Source organism: Phoenix dactylifera, chromosome 2, assembly GCF_051530095.1.
Source record: "Phoenix dactylifera cultivar Ajwa chromosome 2, Ajwa_hap1_PhDact_Kaust_v1.1, whole genome shotgun sequence".
Classification (NCBI taxonomy): Eukaryota; Viridiplantae; Streptophyta; class Magnoliopsida; order Arecales; family Arecaceae; genus Phoenix; species Phoenix dactylifera.
In genome coordinates this window covers 47746764-47766691 of record NC_143191.1, presented here as the reverse complement: position 1 = coordinate 47766691, position 19928 = coordinate 47746764, and the positions used below count along the sequence as shown (strand labels likewise).

Sequence of the window (19928 nt, the reverse complement as noted above, 5' to 3'; positions counted from 1 at the left end):
CAGATACCAAGGCAATCTTTGAAAATCCCAGCCTTGCTCACCGAAATCTCGGCAGAGTCCGAGAACGATAACTATGAAAACCTTCGGCAATAACTTGATTATTAGCCCACGTTCCCCGCGAAGGATCCGGAGTTGAGTTCGGGAACCCGACTAGACCCCCCGAATAACGGCACGCACAGACCTAGCCCGGTCTTACTTGAAGGGCTAAGGCCCGACTCTGATGCCTTAGTAGCCTAAAGGCCAGGCATGGCAGATTCTGCGATTCTAAGATCCGAGTTATAGGACTTAGAGAAATTTTCTAGAAACCTAAGCTCGGAGCTCCCTTTGGTCGGAATAACTAAAATCCGAGAAACGTAAGGATACGAGCTCCACCATAAGTTCGCTGAATAAAGCAACCTCGAAACGCCCAAGGGCGCAGGTCTCGCCATGAAAACTCCGAGAAACACGAGGGCGCGGACGAGATTCGCCCCCCAACTTTAATGATAGACTTTACTTCCCACGTCCGAGCCCGCAAGCCGCTCGAACTCGAAAGTCGGAGGGTAGTGTTGGGGGAATAAGATTTTTTTCTCCCAAGTGACACGAATGCCCCCAAAAAGCCGCACAATCGCCGAACCTGAACAGCCAAAGTCGGCGTCCGACCTCGGAACGCCCGACCTCAAGACATCCGACCTCGATACCTCCGACCTAGAAAAATCCTGATGCTCAAGGTCTACCCTTGTCAGCCACCTACTACGGCCGTACTCCTCCGAGGTCCAACTGAGGACCATATCCTGCCGCTACTTCAGCATTTATTGTGCATGGCTACTGTAAACCTCCAGTTCACTCCACAATTAATGCGGATCTCCGGCTTACTCCACAATTAGTGCGGATCTCCGGCCTACTCTGCAATTAATGCGGATCTCCGGCTTACTCCACATTTAATGCGTATGGCTCCTGTCATCTACGGACTCTCAGCTCTCCACAGCAAGTTAGCCCAGCAGAGTCTGGTCAACCATGATAAGTCTCTGATCTCGGCCATACCTCCGACACCAATGCAATGATTCGCCTGGTAGCGTACTGGTTCGGGTCGTACGACGCCCTCACCGCCGACATCAGCATAATGATTTGCCTGACCGTGCGCCGACCTGAGCCACATGCCGAGCCGTACTATGGCCTCGCCCTGTTACATCACAGGTAAACCGACCCCCACCTATAAAAGAAGACTTGGCTTCTCAGGAGGGGGTGGGGGGGAAATTCCGTGCCCTACAAACACTGTTTATCTCCTCTCTACACACTTTGCCCCCTCCCTGACTTGAGCGTCGGAGGCCGGCGCCGGAAAACCCGGCCACCGGCTTGCCTGCAGGCACCCCAGACGGTGGACGCCGCCCGCTGACGGATCGCCGCCCCGCCGTGAGGACCCCCTGCTCCCTCTCTCCGGCCACCCCAAACGGAGGACGCCGCCCGCCGACTGGTCGCCGCTGATAAGTGCTGAATAATTTATAATTTAGTTATCTTTTCATAGCACTTATCAATGTTCTTAAACTGATAAATACATATTTTACCATGAAATTGAATAAACAATGAAATAAATTTAAATTATGGTAAGAAGTAAATAATTCTTTTCTTAAAACCGACTCTGAACTTGTCTCTCTTCCGGTTGCGATCTTTCATGAAAACTACAAGAAAACATATAAGGAGGAGATTGTGTTGACCTGAATTATTAACCTGATGGAGTTGCAATCAAGCTAAGGGTATAATTCAATGGGCTTTGGTCCTGGTTAGATTGAAAGTTATAATTGTATGGAAAAATATTTGATTAACCCTTTTATTAAGTCACGGTCTGATCTGGTTGAGTTCAATCTGAAGCGGTTTAGTAAGAATAAAATGACATTGGGCTCAAGAACAAGTTCAAGCAAATCAACGATCATGACCCACCTCAAACCTAAAGTCAATTCCCAACCAATGCCTTGCGTGCCTTCATATAAAATTTATAATTTAAAATATATATATATAATAAAATAAAATAATAAAATAAATAAAAATAATTTCGGAAAGAATTACTGGATTCACTGTTCATATGAACAGTGTCCCGTGAAAACACTGTTCATATGAACAGTGTTTTAAAAATATATATATATAAATCAATAAAAAATAAATAAATAAATAAATAAATAAATAATAAAAAAAACCCACTGTTTATCTTCTTCCTCCCGCTATCCCGCTGTTTATTCCTCCCGCTATCTATCCTTCCCAGCTTCCCAACCACGTGATCACCATGCGTGCAGCCAGTTCCTCCCGTCGATCCCGCCAGCGATGCAGATCCTCCACGCGGTGCAGCCGGCGACCAGCCCCTCCGCGATCACCGTGCGTGCAGCCAGCCTCCCGTTCCTCCGCCTCTTTCTCCGCCTGCATCCCCGCCTCCGCGCTGCCGTTCTGATCGTCCAAGACAGGCTCCCAGCATATCACGCCACGGATCCGGCCACCTTCTCCTTTGGCTCCTCCCAACACGCCCGTTTCTCCTTCAGCCAGCATCCCGGATGATCCAATCCCACGGCCATCCAACTCCTTCCGTCCGACTGCAAGCATGATCCCAGCCCCCTTCCGAATTTGAGATCTTTTGCGTCCGTAAGCATCACGTGTCAACTCCATTCTGGAATCCCCAGCCTGTGATTCAGCCTCCCGCATCATGCCACGGATCACCTCTTCCGCAACCAGCCTGTGATCCGGCCCTTCATCTGCCTCCCGGCACCACGCCCCAAAATCAGCTGCCGTGATCCGCTCTTCCTTCTCTCCGCGTGCGCCGGACGGCTATAAAAAGAGGGCGTTCGGTGGCAGCAAGGGGGAGCCGGGGGGGAGAGCTCGGTTCAACAGAAAAACAGGGGAGACCCCCTGTTTCAGTGAAAAGAAGAAGAAAGCCGAGAGGGAGATGAAGAAATAAAATAAAAAAAAAGAGAAGAGAGAGAGGCTGGGAGCGGAAGGGAGTGAAGAGCAATTTTTTATGAAGATGGGAGGACTTCCGGCCACCATGAGCAGCTAAGCCTCGGTTTAGGGGTTTGATGAAGCCATAGAGGAGTATTCGTTTCATTTTTATTGATTTGAGTTTGTATTGTAAGATGGTTGCATGATGAAGAATTTATCAATTGATCTTATGATTTATCCAATTTATGTGAATCATTTATCTTGCATAAAATATTTTACATAGATTGATCTATTTCATCGAATCCAACACCTGTGGTTTGGAGGAGATATTCATGTGACATCGATTTCATGTTTAATGACTTAATGATCAGATGCATCATGCTAGGTTAGACAGGTCATGCTTATCGTTAGAGTAGATGGTTTGTGCTAGACTTAGATGATTCATGCTGGGAATTAGTTATAATTTTCTTTTGTGATTGCTTTGGCTTGTAGTCGGGAGCAATCAAGTCTTACATACAACTCAATCATTGAAAAGCGTCACGGATATAAATCTATCGGTGGAATCTAGCCCTAAACACCTCTCTCCATAGATAATTCATACTACTACACCCATATTAATTCTTAGTTTTTATCATTTACTCTAGCTTATCCCCTTTGAAGTAATTATTTAATTAGAAAAAATAACTTGTCTCCAATCCCTGTGGACCGACACCCGTAATCACTATCCTACAGGATACGTGCTATTGCGTGGTTTATTTTTGAAATTGAAATAACCGATCAGCCGCCCCGCCGTGGTGACCCGCAGCTCCCTCTCCCTCGACCGAAGATTGCCTCCGGGTCCAATTTCCAGCAACAACATGAATGATTTTTTTGCGGAGTGGATCAGAAGATTGGGGCAACTCCTGTATTTGTTGTCAAATACAACGGGTCGGTTGATTATAAAGCTATGAAATTAGCAGTCGTAAGCATGCTTAAGTAATTTTCGTGCGCACACAATGGATGTTTAGAAGCATTTTCCCATAAAAAAAAGATGATTATGGACTAGTATGTTGGTTATCGAAAAAAACTTGTTCCAATATATGCTCTATTTATAGGATAACTAGTGCATTTATGAAGTAGTAAAGGATAAATGGTGGAGCACTGTTACCAAGCACCTGCCAGATCACCACTTAGTTCATCCAATAGGCGCGACAATTAGGAATTTATACCGTACCCATGGGTTGTTGGTGGTCAAGGTATGTAATCAATTCATGGCTTCTACGTTGCTCTAGAGTTGTGAGTGGTATACCGAAAGACGAACAGTGCGGCAGATTGGGTTGCCTCCTTTGTTACTCGGCACGCTAGAGAGTTTATATGAACGGATGTTGCAGATATATCCTATCCTTTGTTTCAGCTCCTTTCTTTTGACTTGGCAGGTTGTACTCACGTTAGAGTAATATAAATGCCGTTTTCGCCAAAAACAAAAGAAAAAAGAGATGTGAGTGGTATCGAATAGTTGATCTTTGGTATTTTCCTATCATGTTATCATGGTAGGAGCACTTTAGACATAATTCATTAACTTGGACAATCATCTTACATGTTCAAAACCGTGGGCTAGTCAAATGGTTCAAAGACAATTGCACAGATGCACTTCTCATCTCCCATCCCTTTAGGTTTCTACTGGTCGAATAAAAATCTTATTTTTTTCCCTGTCTATTTGAATATCCAGCTTTATTGAGTGGAAAATGATAAATTTCCCAGAGTCATATCTCTAATTGGTTAGCATGAAATCCGCTTTTATAGGTGGATTTTTTTAGGATTGCATCAAGGGGATAAACTGCTTCGATCCTTCGGCAACACAGTTCAATTACCTCATGATAATCTCCAAACCCAGTTTGATGCTCCTAACCAGCCTACTGATTTCCTTCATTAAATATGAAGTCAACTAGTTGTTGTTGTAGGTATTTAATGTCCGGCTAACATGGCTGATTTGATATCCAATCTCCTTAAAGCTATTGCTGCAGTTTTTTTTTTTTTTGATGATATATATTGCAGCAGTTTTGACTTTTCTCGCAGCAAAGGAACACCATGGGATTTTTCACCTCTAAATCAAAACAATCAGTAAAAAACATCAGCTTTCAGCACCCATATCGGATCAATTGATTCATCAATACAAATATGTCCTTGCTTGATGCATGCTGCTCCAATAACTTCGTTCATCCAATAGCCAACAAAATAACAAGGTTGATGCACTAATTATTTTTTTTAAAAATAAAATCTCATAGAAGAACTTGGAATGCTCATTGTGATTTGTAAACTAACATCACAGGAAAGGACCATGCATGTGGCAAATTTTGATAAAGTCTCTGTGGCAAACATCATTAAGTCACAAAAGCAAGCAATGCCTTTACAGCCATCAGGTCAAATATTTACTTGGACCACGAATCAACATGCACAAAAAAACCTATATTACTTTTTTTAATTTCTTATGTATATATATTTGTTCATGGTTGGATTGGTATCATATCTGATGCATCCAATATATTTCCCATCCATCAGTCATTATGGCAGAAATTTACGTGAGCGACAGAGAGGTCATGTTATTCCGGCTTTCCAATCATCGTGAGTTGACCTGTAGGCGGATAATAAGCCACGTGGTGAAGCGTGTTTTCTTTGACCAAAGAAAAGTCAATGCCTCCTTTTTTGCCCTTTCTAGTTGTTCAAACGTTTTGCTTCCCGGTTTCACTGGCGGTCACGAGAGGTCACTATTAGTCTTCAAATAAATACGTCATATCCGACCACTTTGTACAATATCTAAATCCCGTATATCTACAGGCCTATGTTGACAGTCTTGTCATTTCGAGCAATTCAATGGCACAATTCCGTGGTTTCAACGGCTTTTACCTTTCTGGAGGTATAATTCTCTGAAATATTATGCACCATAACACTGCTCATGAACTTGATTTATATTACCTTATTAATGTTTATTTAAGATAATGAATGAATTTTGTATTCATTTTTACCTCTCTTTGCATTTGAAATAATCATTTGCAATAATTTAAAATGTATAACTTCAAGATCAATATAGTTTCGTGTATAATTGCTATAACCATTAAAGAGGAGCATTTTTATCATTTACATGTTGCTTTGTGTGCTCGTAGTGGAAGACCATGAAAATCTTTCTATGCTACACTCTTATACAGGACCGAGCTAATAGGCTTTTCGATAGAACCATATCACAAGAACATATCAGAACAAGCTATTATACTAACTTTGCTCAAAATCTTCATTTCTTGCTAACACATTAAAAAATAGATCACTAGCACCTGCATCAAATGTGTCTTATAGTTTTGTAAGACGAGGTGTCACACCTTTATTAGTAGAACTCATGGGTATGTCAAGCGAGATCAATTATTATAAGTCTTGTCATGATGTGGACCTGGCATCAGAAACTCTCTCTATGGCAATGCAAATGACCCTTGGGCACACCAGACTCAGCATTGTGACATTGAAGTATAGAGGCACATAGTTTACAGCAAGACGGTGAAACATACTTGTTGAGTAGAATACATTAATTGCAACATATCCATCAACCATATGTTTATGCTTCATCGTCCACCTGCATTAGTAATTTCTCTTAGAAGTCAGGGTCATAATCATCCTTTGATGAGTTACCTGCCACATTAAGAAACTACTATTTCTTCTCGTGTCTTGCATCTACCGGAGCTTAGTCAATTAATATAATCATAATTATCCATTAATTGCTTCTCCCTCTCCATTAGAGTGGTTGTAGTTGTAGCTAATGTTGCGTGATAACAATCCACCGACCACCATACACTTCTGTAACAGTTTCTTGGCTAGTCTAGCCTACAGTTTAGATATTTTAAAAGCCTGCTCGGGTCATATTCTATATTCCAAAAATTAATAATAATGATAATAAAATAATTCTTTTTTTCTTTCTTATAGGTCATATCCAAATAGGCTGTTTTAATATGGGAGGAAATTTAATTCAAAAATTAATCTAGAGATAAGATTAAATCATCAAAAATTACATCAAGGGGAAGTAATGAATGCAAGTAACCCATATCCTGTGCCCGGGAGGATCTATTCAGTGGATATTTTGCTGGATACCGGACCAATCCGTTTGGCTGCCTCCCAAGGGCATTCCGGTAAACTTACTTCACACGATACCTTTCCAAAAAATTTTCAACTCGGAGTCCGACCGACTTGTGGAGCCTCCCCCCTCCCCTCTCGGAAGTAGTTGGTTTGAACTGTCCATCCCTCGGTTGGTGCGCGTCGTTGGCTCTGCCCTGCCCGAACCCGCATAAAACCCCCCCACCTCGACGCCCTTTCAAGTTTCACCGGTTCCTTTGTCTCTCCCTTTCCTACCAAACCCCTCGCCCGCTCCCCTTCTCTTACTTTTCTCCTCTCCGCCTCCAGGAATCGAGAAAAGAGAACGAGAGAGAACGAGGGGGACGGAGAGGCGATCAGGATGCAGTTGGCGGAGATGAAGCCCTTGGCGCTGGATCTGATGTCGGCGATCCTGAGCGGGAAGTACGACGGGGAGGGGGTGCCGCCGGAGGTGCGGGGGAAGTGGGAGCTGGTGGCGGTGCTCACCACGTCGGTGGCCGTGCTGGTCGGCTGCGCGCTCTTGCTGCTCTGGCGGAGGTCGGGCGGCAAGAAGGCCGCCCCGGCGATCGAGCCCCCGCGGCCGCCGGCGGTCGGGGAGGAGCCGCAGCACGAGATTGATGACGGGAGAAAGAAGGTCGCCGTCTTCTTTGGCACCCAGACCGGCACCGCGGAAGGCTTCGCCAAGGTCAGGATCTTCGATTTGATTACGCCGCACTTCTTGTCTTGGAACTTATTCCCCCTCAAAAAAAAAAAAAAAAAAAAAAAAAACGTTTCTTTTATTTTTATTTTCCTTTTTTCAATTTCTTTCCCCTAACCGGAAAAATCCCTGCCTTGAACAGTCTCTGACCGAGGAGGCAAGGGCGCGATATGAGAAGGCCGTCTTCAAAGTGGTTGATCTTGTACGACTTTGCTTACTTCCTTGTCTTTTCTTGGAATAGTATCAGATGAGTCGAGAATTCCTACTCGTTTGATTGTTATTTGTGGTTTGATCTTGACCATTGGCTCGTTTTTATTTGCTCCACCATTCATAGGATGATTACGCAGCTGATGATGATGAATACGAGGAGAAGATCAAGAAAGAGACGTTGGCGTTGTTCTTCTTGGCAACGTGAGTTGTCATTTGTATGTTGTTCTTTCTTTCCAGTTTCCCCTATAATTATTTTTTTATTTACCAATTTTGTTTGGAAATCTCAGTTATGGAGATGGTGAACCAACGGATAATGCTGCTAGGTTCTACAAATGGTTTACCGAGGTTAGAGAAGATTTTAATAGCCTTTAGTAAAACCGTGTCTTATACTATGTTGTCTTTTGCAATGGCGTACTGAAGGCATTGTCTGGCTGTTTGGTTTTAGGGGAAGGAGAGGGGAGTTTGGCTTCAGAATCTTCAGTATGCAGTGTTTGGTCTGGGGAACAGACAGTATGAACATTTTAATAAGGTTGGAATATAATTTATTTATGAATGTATTTATTTATGATTCCTGGTAATTGTGATGAGGAACATATTTCTGCTGATACTCAATATATGTTAAATGTGTTTTTTTTGGAAAAATATAGGTCGCCAAAGCAGTGGATGAGAATCTTGCTGAACAAGGTACGTACTTAGCATTTAGCCTTTTGTTCTTTCATCATGTTCTGTTTGACTTGGGTGTTGTCGACTGTTGTCTTGTCTGTGCCCCCAGTACGATGTTAAGCAACCTGATATAGTAAGTTCTCGTGAACCTACACGTTTTAAGAAAGCTGGTACCCTAGAGCTCCTTACGGATGAATAACAAAAAACTTCTTGTCAGCATTTGGTTTCTTTTCTCTTTGAATATCTCTGCTTTTGGACAGAAAAAATTGTGATTTTGGAGACATAACTTCTCCATGTTCCCTTTCTTTTCCCTCCACTTATTGGCTTATTTTTCTAACCAAACGACAGCAATTTGATTTCTCTCCTCATTTGCTTTTCTATCCTCTTTATATTTCTCAATCCAAACAGGATGCTGAATAAATATCTATCAAAAGAGGTTGTAGCTTCAATAATCCTGACAAATCTTTCATTTAAATAAACTTGTTATTATGTTAATATTAACCAAACAACTATAACTCAATTAGGAAATAGAACATAATGTCAGTATTAATTTTTTACATAGTCGTATATAATCATGTTTTGCTACAATACTGACCCTCAGATGCAGTAACCTATTTCTTCCCACCAAGAAAAACAAATCTTATTTCTGATATAAACATTATCAATATCTGTATATCTGCCTACTAACTGTTCTTGGCAGTCAATTTTAGCATTTCATGGCATTTGCTCTCACCCCATCCTAGCCCCACACAACCATACGAGGTTCTGATATTGTCACTAATTTACCGGCCAACTAGTGTTCCAGACATCCTAAGAGGATGATTTTTAATTTTTTTATAAACATATAGTTCATAGGATTTCTTCTACCGGGCTCTCTGATGTTGTCCGTGTGTCAAGATGCATAAAATCATTTCAACATCAGTGGATAACTGGTACTGATTATTCAATTCGATGTTGAAATCTGATAAAAAAGTGATAAAACTATCCTTTTTGAACAGTCTTTTATGACAAACATGAGGTCAATTGAAACTTTAATGCATGAATGGTGGACACCTCTTTTACATTTATATGATTCATGAGTTTTAAGGGGTCTTGACATGTTAAGAAGAAAATTTTTTGGGTTTAGATTGTCACAGCTTGTGGGCTTAAATCATATGTGCTCTGGGATCTAGCAAATCTGGTTTTGGATTTCTGGTGAATGTTGTACAGTGCTTTAGTTAATCCTATGGACTGAGTGTCCTATGGTACTATTTGTGAAGGGCAGCAAATATCATCTCTTACAATTATCAAACATTTTGGGGGAAAAAACTTCAATAAAACTAAAGAACATTTGAATCTGAAGTTTCTAAAATTGCATTCACTTTGATTGAGGCACCAAAACAGAAACCCTAGGTGCGGTCATTCGAAGATTTAGTACTGTTCCCTTCCAGGAGCTCTTCCTCCATTGAGTCACTGAAGCATGTTGCCATCTTCCATGAATATTATCTCTCACTTTAAGTTAGTTGTGGCATATGTTGTTAATATTTCTGCACATCTGAAATTTTCTCATAGCAAATTGTCCTGCTCTCCCCCTTCTTACCTTCCAAATTAAAGTTAAATATGTTTTCCAAGGTTTGCTTATAGAAAATATCCCTTTTATAGCATGTAGTTAACTAGACACTTATGAATCCGATCAAAGTTTTGCAGGAAACAATTACTAATCAGTCTATCATTTTTGTTTGCTTATTAGTAGTTTGTCATTCTTTTGATTGGGTGCTTTTCTTTTTTTGTGGAAGAACGAAAAATGAAACAAGTTGCAGTTGCCCAAATGCAAAAGACTATGCATTAATGGTTGTATTGGTTGGAGCAATCAACTTCATTATTTGAAACTGTTACCTCAGTAACTTGGGAGTTAGGGACTCTTCTGTAAAATGAGGTTTGAAGTTTGAGCTGAGACCAGTCCAGAACTGACCCAAATTTTTAGTTCAGTTAGTTTTGGCTGGTTTTGGCAATATTGGCCAAAACCGATCGATACTGATATTTTTGTTATTTTAAATTTCATAGGTATATATGTTCAATATTTTCTAATATTTTTCTAGTACTTAACTGTTCAATATCACATTCAACTAAGTCTCTAACGATCTCATTTAAATTATTTTGACTAGGACTTGCTATTATAATGAGGAAGATGCAATCTTATTGTCTATCTTTACTAATTAAAAAGTATTATATATTCCTATGCTTTGTTTTCAATTTAAATGAATTTTTCCTTCTTTTAGAATAAATTGTTATATTAAAATGAAATAGTGATATAAAATGGTTTTTTTTTTTATTTTGATGGATCCTTTTCTTGCTGGCAGATATTGAAATATGCTTAAATGGCTTTTTCTTGCTGAGATGAGTTATTAAAATAAAATAAAATAAAATATTCTTAGAAAATTAGTTAAATGCAAAAAATTAGAGCAAATATGGAAACTATAAACAAAAAAAGAAAATGTAGGAAAATTGTGAAATTTAGAGAATGTGTATGATGATTATAAAAGTTAGCAATAAGTATTATATATCTAATGCACAAATCCCTAAAACAGAAACCCAAACTATGATCCTAAATAACAATTAAATAACGTGATAACTTGCAATTTTTTTCTTAACTTTTTCTAACTTTTGAATTTTTCCTGACTTTTTGAGCAAAATATTGAAATTCGGAGTGAAACTATTGCAAGCATCGAAACTACCAAAACCATAACTCTACCTAGAGGACCAAAACCAAAATAATGTTTTAAAATCTGATTGCTAGATGATGGTCATTAAAGGTCTTCTTGCATGTGTCTTATTCCCCTTTGTTTCACTTGTTACTGAAATTAATTTTGTTTTTTATTGCAGGTGCGAAACGCCTAGTTCCAGTGGGCCTTGGAGATGATGATCAATGCATTGAGGATGACTTTACTGCATGGTATGAAAACATTATGGATACATCTGACATCACTTTCAATTTTCCGTTTTCATAGAAATTGAGACAGGTTTTAGTTTTCTTTATTTGAAAACCAGAACCCAAAACTTGTTTGGTAGTCACTTAGGCTGTATTTGGCGGAGGTGGTGGTGGTGGCCGGCCACAGAGGTGGTATTTATGGCTGGTGGTGGTGTGCCATGGTGGCAGTTGGTAATTGGTGGTGGAAGTGGCAGTGGCAGTCTATAGCCGGTGGCCAGCGATGGCAAGCAGCAGTGATGTTAGTGGGGGCCGTGTGACTGGTGGTGGCAGTGGTGACACAGGTGGTTGTGGTGATCATGGATGGTTTTGGTTTTCAACAAAAGTGAAAACCAAACGTCATTTCTCTCTTGGTTTCTGTGTTTTTGAAAAGAAAACCTGAAAATTGGAAATGGGACAGTGATCCCAAATGGGGCCTATATTAGCAATAGTCTAAAAAAACCCAATTGTAGGGCTTTATACTGCCCATTTAAAACAGCCCTTGCCTCCTAATATAATCATAAATTGTATACTTGACTAAATCTACTTTATGATTGATTTCAGGAAGGAGCTGGTGTGGCCAGAGTTGGATCAACTGCTTCGAGATGAAGATGATGCACCAGGGGCATCTAGCCATTACACTGCTGCCATACCAGAATACCGGGTTGTGTTTCTTGACAGCACAGGTGCATTACATATGGAGAGGAACTGGAGTCTTGCCAACGGCCATGCTGTTCATGACCTTCAACATCCTTGCAGGTACTGGAGAAATGTCAATATTTTGCCAAGATTTTCTATTATACAGGACCTGCTGTCTGTGTAGTTTAGAACCTAACAAGTGCTAATTTTCAACTTTGAAGAGCTAATGTGGCTGTGCGGCGGGAGCTACATACACCATCTTCGGATCGTTCCTGCATTCATCTTGAGTTTGACATTTCTGGAACTGGACTTGCGTAAGTTTCCTCGTATTTGCTTCGCACACATGCAACTGAGGCAATTTCTTCCTCGTTTAGTCTGCTTCTTATAGTGCAACTTCTCATTATTATAAAAATGATTCTGATGTGCATTGCCATCATCAAGTTTTGGTCATAATGTGCATAAGGGATGGGTGGTAATTCATTTTGCTTTTTGGAATTGCTTCATGGTGCTTTTTGTTTTTCCTTGATTCTTCTTTAGGCGTTTATGTTTTCTCATATATGAGCTTCTTTCTGTCTAAACAAGTAAAAACTGTTTTAGCATGTTATCTTTTGTTTGATGTGCATAAATGATTTCTGTCGAACCAGAAATTTGATGTGTAACTTCATAGTCTAGAATCCTATTTTCTGAATGTCAAGTATTAAAATTAGTCATCTCATCTTATTGGGGCCTATCAATTAATTACTGCTTAATATTTTGTTATGCTGTTCTTGACGAAAATTTTGAATAATCATCTTATTGTTTTATAAAGCAGAATTTCTCCTGACAGAGTTTCTGCAAAGTAAAATATTCATTCTTTTAACTTGACGATATTGAGTTGTATCAATTGAAAGCTTCGTGTTACAATATAATGCTTCAGAACCGATACCTTATTTGAATGCTGCTGAAACTATTTACAGTATTCAGAATTTATCATAAGTGGTTGCTCACCTTGGAGAATATATCATATGTGAAATGTCAGGTATGAAACCGGAGACCACGTTGGTGTTTTTTCAGAGAATTGTGTTGAGATTGTGGAGGAGGCTGAAAGGCTCTTAGGCTATTCATCAGATACATTCTTCTCCATACATGCAGACAAAGAGGATGGCACACCATTAAGTAGCAGCTCTCTAGCGCCTCCTTTCCCATCTCCATGCACTTTGAGAACAGCGCTTGCTCGATATGCAGACCTTCTAAATTCACCAAAAAAGGTCTTTTATATTCTGTATAGCTTACAGTTTCAATATTTTTACTTCAGAATTCTTCAATTGATTTTTTTTAATTGTGTATTTATAATGAATCTTCAGGCTGCTTTATCTGCTCTAGCTGCTTATGCTTCTAATCCAAGTGAAGCTGAACGATTAAGATATCTAGCTTCTCCTGCAGGAAAGGTTGGTATTATTTGACAGGAAATGAAATGCTGCACTATTATTGTCAATCTGGTTGACATGTAACTTTTGGTTTCAGGATGAATATTCTCAATGGGTAGTTGCAAGTCAGAGGAGCCTTCTTGAAGTTATGGCAGAATTTCCTACAGCTAAGCCTCCTCTAGGTGTTTTCTTTGCAGCTATAGCTCCTCGCTTGCAACCTCGATATTACTCTATATCATCTTCTCCAAGGTGAGTGCCATGTCATGTTTCATATGTTCTCTTTTATTTATTATTTTTTTTCATGTTGATACTAAATTTTTCATTATCCTACGCAGGATGGTACCTTCTAGAATTCATGTCACATGTGCGTTAGTGCATGGACCAACACCAACAGGAAGGATTCACAAAGGAGTTTGTTCAACCTGGATGAAGGTATTGACTATTTAACATAGGATTATATATGTTTTCAGATTTTGAGAGTAATTTAGGTAGCATTGGTATAGCTGGAGTATTTAAAATATATTTGCAGACTTGAAAGCTAGTGCTGGATATTTTAGGTGTATCCTTAGCATCTAGCATTCTTTGACCTATGATGCTGCTCTCCATCTCTAATTGCATAATTCTAAATTTCATCGCGATGCATCTAACTTCTTTGTTCTCACAGCCTTTGGTTGGTATATCAATTGATTGCTGGTTTCTCTGCTGCTTGTGATGGCTTCTTCCATCTGCTAGCTGAGCACAATAAACATGCTAGAATAACATTGGTTGCTGTCTCATTTGGTCATGGTTGAATTTAGTGATTCATGATTTTGAAAAACACTACTTCCCCATGTTTTTAAAAAGAAAAAACTTTTTAAAATTGTATTCTTCAGTCAAAAGAAAAGGGAAATAATATGAAAAACATTTGCCATTTTCCCCCTCCCATCTGTTTGCGAGGTACTTAATTGTGTGAACAATATGGAAGGAAGTAACGCCTGATCTAACTGCAAATGAGAATTCTTGGTGAATGAGGATTCACCAAATAGCTGAGACAAGGCTTGAATGGTTATGGTTCTTTCTAGTTGTGGCACACTTTTCTTGCCAGTCCAACTTACCAATTTTGATTAAACTATAATTCAAATTTTAAAAAAAATGTCTGCCTATATGTCATCAAATTAAATCTTCCTATCCTATGCCTATTGAAAACATGACATGCAAATTCTCCATATGAAACTCCAGGTTAGAATTGTCATAAGAGTGCATGTTATGGCAAGTTAAGGTCCTCACCCAACTTGTGGCTACTTATTCTAAATCTATTATGTTGCCTGCACTAATTTTGGCTTTATCATTTCGGTCTTATGTGATATGATTCTTATGTATTCGACTGTGATTACTTATCATTTTATTTTTGGTCCATTATCTTCTCTCTCTCTCTCTCTCTCTCTCTCTCTCTCTCAAACACAAACAGAAAAGATTAGACCAAGGTTAATTCAATTTTACTTTGAAAATGGAATAGTTACTATTGTGGGTCCATTATTTGATGATCACTTTGTCTTAGCTGAGATTTTGTATTTTTACAGAATTCAGTTCCATTAGAAGACAGCCAAGAATGTAGCTGGGCTCCTATTTTTGTGAGACAATCAAATTTTAAATTGCCTGCAGATACCTCTGTACCAATTATCATGATTGGTCCTGGCACAGGTTTGGCACCCTTTAGGGGCTTCCTGCAGGTTTGTTTCATAACTGATGCTATCATAAATATTGTCTTGGGTTAAGATAAAGGCCTTACAGTGTGAGCTACCTCCACTTTGATATCTCCAGGAAAGGTTGGCATTGAAAGAATCTGGAGCTGAACTTGGCCCTGCTATTCTCTTCTTTGGATGCAGGAATCGTGAAATGGTAAATTTGTAATAATAAATCTATCTTGATGTACAATTGGTATTTCCTTTGTGTCGCTTTTGGAAATACCCTTGCAGATTTCAGCTGGATTTAATTTGAATGATGGCATGCAGGACTTCATTTACGAGGATGAGTTGAACAATTTTGTAAAAGCAGGAGCACTGTCTGAGTTGATTGTTGCCTTCTCTCGTCAAGGTCCAGCCAAAGAATATGTGCAGCACAAGATGGCTGAAAAGGTTGAATAACAATGATACTTCCTTATGCTGGTTATTCATGATGCTTTATCCCAAAAAAACATTGAACATTTTGCAACTTTTTTTGATATTAATATCTTCTCCTCCTTGTTTTCAGGCTGTGGACATTTGGGACATCATCTCCAAGGGTGGTTACATATATGTCTGTGGTGATGCTAAAGGCATGGCTAAAGATGTCCACCGAGTTCTTCACACCATAGTTCAAGAGAAGGTAAAGGCAAAATTGATCTTGCTCTGGTACAAACCCTTTAGTTTGATTAAACTCCGAATTTTCGTGAACTCCGAATTTTCATGAAAATACAATCTCTAAAATTGAATTGCTGAATGTGCTTGTTTTCATCTTTGAACCAGCTTTGCTAGTTCTTATGATATTAATGAACCTGTTTTTGTTTTCAAGAGCCCAAGAAACAGATCGTTCATAAAATCCTTAAAATTTTTGGTAGCAAAGATTTGTTACTTTCAAAAGTTTTGTAAATAAAAGCAAGGAATAGCAAAAGTTTTGTAAAAATGCTAACATCAATCTCCATATGATATTTCATTGATTTGTAGAGAAATAGAAACACAAAAACAACAAGAATAGCAAACAAGCCCTTAACTACTGGGTAGAACAATGCTACTTCCCCCCTCTAATTATGCATTGAAGTACCAAATCACTGGCAATTGCCTTGCAATTGGATTTCAGGGTTCTCTGGATAGCTCCAAGGCTGAGAGCATGGTGAAAAATCTGCAAATGGAAGGGAGGTACTTGCGCGATGTCTGGTGAGCTTCCCCGGAAAAAAGAAAGGGTTCCAGTGGATTGCTTAAAGCTGTAGCACTCGGTTGCCTAATACAGGAATTTGAAACTCAGAATGAGTTTCCAATTTCACACATCTGGAAGTGCGTGTCATCTTTTTCCTTGATTCTTTTGACCATCTGACGACGATTTTGCTGTGTTTTATGTATTCGTTGGAGAAGGAATAAAGAGTGTAACTCTGTGTAGTTGAAAGAGTGATCAGGTTGGTATGTGGAAAACTTTCTGTGTCGGCCTTTAACAATTTATGAATAATGCCATCAATTTTACGATGAGATCATCCAGATAAAGCGATGTTGGCGATGTTGAACTCTGACACTCACTTCCTTCTGAAGTTTCATGCACTGTGGAGTATTGTGCTTGTTATCACAATGTGACCAAGCTTGGTTCTGCATAGGCTGTGTTCTTGTTACATTTTGATCAACATATTTCGACATTATTGAATCAGTTTAGTGCTGGTGGGCCGAAAAAAACAAAAACAAAAGTGATGTTTTGAATTAGAACAATGATTGAGATCGTGCTTATTATCACATAAATCTTCGTCGTCATGTCAACGAGGTGCAGTCCAGTCTCGTTGTATTCTCTTAAAATTTCACCTCGGTTGGATTAGCAATCAATTTTTTTTGCTTAAATCTGTTTAAGTCTTCAAATACTTGTTTATTAATTAAAAGTACTTTACTAATATAATATTTTGTATCAAGTGAAGTTACCAATCAAATTGGATTTTTAGCATCCGGCTCTAGCATTTGATATTTTAAATCACCAGATAGAGTAAAGATCGGTATATGTTCAGGCTGACCCAAGATGGATGATCCTGATTTTGCTAGACAAAGCCTGGCCCATGCCTCTTAACAGCGGTTCACTAGGGGCTTGTTTGGTTCGCGGGAAAAGAAGGGGGGAAAGTGTGGTCAACGGAAAAGTAATGAGATACCTCTTGTTTGGTTGGAGTTTTCAAAGAAGAGAGACGGAAAAGTTGTATTCCTATTGGAATATGATTCCCACATTTCATGGAAAAGTCTTTTCCATGAGAAACATAGGAAAGTTACTTTCCAATGAGACGTGAATCATTCAATTTTTATTTTTTCCCAAAAAAATTTTTTAGCATTAAAAAAGCATTAAAGAGACATTAAAGACCTAATTTTTATTAAAGGCATAATAAAAATTATACATAACTTTTCAGGAAAGTGGATGGCCATCCAAACATAAGCACTTTGAAAATTTGTCACTTTCCTATGGTTAACCAAACATGCTAAAAGTACTTTCCTAGGCATCCTCTTCTTATGAATCTATTTTCCAGGAATCATATTTCTAAGAGGGAAAATGCTTCTCGCGAACCAAACGAGCCCTAAATATGATATGTATCCATTCACTGAGTAGGTCACACCTCTTTTTGGTGGAGGTTTTGGGCTCCAGATTTGTATCCTGACCTGAGCAATGATCATAATTGGCGACGACGACAAAATTGCTGTTGATTATTAGGTCAATATTCACCTTATTAAGAGAATAAAATAGTAAGTGATAGTTTCGATATCCTCAAGTTGACATATAATGTTGATCTTGGTAATGAGTTGAGGACCGATTTCAATGTAACTCATGCAATTTTGGGTGCTAAATCGCCTAAACAAGGTGCCAACATTTTGCTAAATCTCCGAAAAAGCTTTATTTTAGTTCACTACCACGCTATATTGTCATGCACGCTTGATGTGATTTGACCCAAACTATTATTCGAGTGTGACTCAGTATACGTTGGCATGTATAAGTAGCCAATGATTTTTACTTTTTATAGCAGGTTCACTGTGACTAAAACACAAAAATTTAAAAGAAAATTATAGGCATTTTCCAATAAAAAAAAGGTTCTGGCTTATAAACTAAAATCTAATCAAAATTCTCCTCTCTCTCTCTCTCTCTCTCTCTCTCTCTCTCTCTCTCTCTCTCTCACTCTCTCTCAAAAAGGAAAAAGAAAAAATTCCAATCGAAATCCATCGAGCGAATGAAATGTTCCGGGACCGGATGTTGGAATTTTTAGGGGTACTGAGGAAGGATGATCACCATTTTGTATTCATTGTAGGGGACTCTTTCCACGCTTTCCTCCCTGGCAACAACCATAAGAAAAAAGGGGGAGTTTAGACAAACTGGGATGAAAAACAACATAATTACAACTAAAGGCGAGAACATTCTCTTTATGTTTTTTTTATATTTATCAGACCTTCAAGCGGTTTTCTGGGTAGCAAAATACTAGGTATTAGCCTCCGACGATAAGCATATTTAGCCCGAATGCCATGACATAGTGTTAAGTGTAGAGAGAGAGGAGAGAGAGATGTAGAAGGAAAGGAGAGAGAGACATAGAGGGAGAAAAATAAGATCTTTATTCTATACTTCAAACAGTGTCATAGGGGTTGCTATGTACAGCTCATGTATACAGCTCATCTGCAACTAACATATAAAATAAGGTTTTCTGAGTCCCCTACCAATCAGCATATTTATGAACCTTAATATCTCAGAAAAAAGCTTGTCTCTCAAATCAATTTATGATCCAACAAAGACGAGGATGGCAACAAAGTTGTAGCTGAAGTTTTGCTCAAGCAGATCTAAGGCACTTTTTAACCAAACACTTTCTAATTTCAAAGGAAGAAAATGGATAGAAATTTTGTAAACATCAAATACGTTCCATTCGTCACAATTGAGGAATTGGCCAAAAAAAAAAAAGATCAACTAGTTTGCCGCACATATGTCACCCTAGTGGAAAAAATACTGCTTTTCCTTCTAAATTCTACTTCGAGTTTAATAATTTATATCATGTGTTGCTCATTGTTTTCGGAATAGAAAAGTAATCTATGTGTATTAAAATTGATAATTTTTCAAGCAAACAAGTTGAATCGCTAAATTCTTAAACTAAGAATTTGATGAATAACTTTATTTAACTATAATATGCAGTAAAACCTAAAAGTGAGATCAAGGAACACTGGTTTTCATCGTAGATATTGAAATAATACCTAATCCATAAATTTTCAAACAAACAACTCTGAGTATTCTAAGTTTCTAACAGAAAAGACATGCTGAAGTCTATTGTTATTTGTAGAGTAAACAATAAAAACGAAAAATATAAAAATCATTGCGCATCCGGGGAATCGAACCCCGGTCAGTACCGTGGGAGGGTACTATGATACCACTACACCAGATGCGCATTGTGGCATAACAGTTGTTGGCTAATTTTAAGAACCATAATAAAACAAATATTGCCCAACTTGCCAAAATCACCCTTTGCCCCAAAACCTTAAGTCTATAAAATAAAGTAAATTTATTTATATATTTTATATTTTTTTATTATATATATATATGTATATATATTAAAAAGAAGTCTAAAACTCTTTCAATATATTAAGTATCAAGCACCATAAACATTATAAAAATACCCACATATTTTTTTTTCTCCCCCGAT

At 38.8% G+C, this 19928-nt stretch overlaps 1 protein-coding gene and 1 non-coding gene across 2 annotated transcripts; one reads left to right on the top strand and one right to left on the bottom strand.

Annotated features, from left to right (window-relative positions):
* The first annotated feature begins 7214 nt into the window (after positions 1-7214).
* LOC103696240 (NADPH--cytochrome P450 reductase-like) lies at positions 7215-16764 on the top strand. The gene is made up of 18 exons (XM_088716708.2): positions 7215-7693; positions 7848-7907; positions 8040-8116; positions 8203-8260; positions 8361-8444; positions 8563-8599; positions 11441-11510; positions 12087-12281; positions 12383-12475; positions 13180-13408; positions 13505-13588; positions 13665-13816; positions 13903-13999; positions 15127-15276; positions 15368-15445; positions 15559-15681; positions 15797-15910; positions 16382-16764. Exons 1-18 carry the CDS (start codon positions 7370-7372, stop codon positions 16460-16462), a joined length of 2106 nt encoding a protein of 701 aa, XP_088572834.2. The 5' UTR covers positions 7215-7369; the 3' UTR covers positions 16463-16764.
* A 2838-nt stretch (positions 16765-19602) lies between these two features.
* Positions 19603-19673, bottom strand: TRNAG-CCC (transfer RNA glycine (anticodon CCC)). Its single transcript has one exon. It is a non-coding gene; the product is annotated as a tRNA-Gly (tRNA).
* Positions 19674-19928: the final 255 nt, after the last annotated feature.

Coding starts and splice junctions, on each gene's coding strand:
- LOC103696240 (XM_088716708.2), top strand. CDS start 7,370: ATGCAGTTGGCGGAGATGAAGCCCTTGGCGCTGGATCTGATGTCGGCG. Junction 12,282..12,382: donor GACCTTCAACATCCTTGCAG/GTACTGGAGAAA, acceptor TCAACTTTGAAG/AGCTAATGTGGCTGTGCGGC. Junction 15,277..15,367: donor CCTTTAGGGGCTTCCTGCAG/GTTTGTTTCATA, acceptor TGATATCTCCAG/GAAAGGTTGGCATTGAAAGA.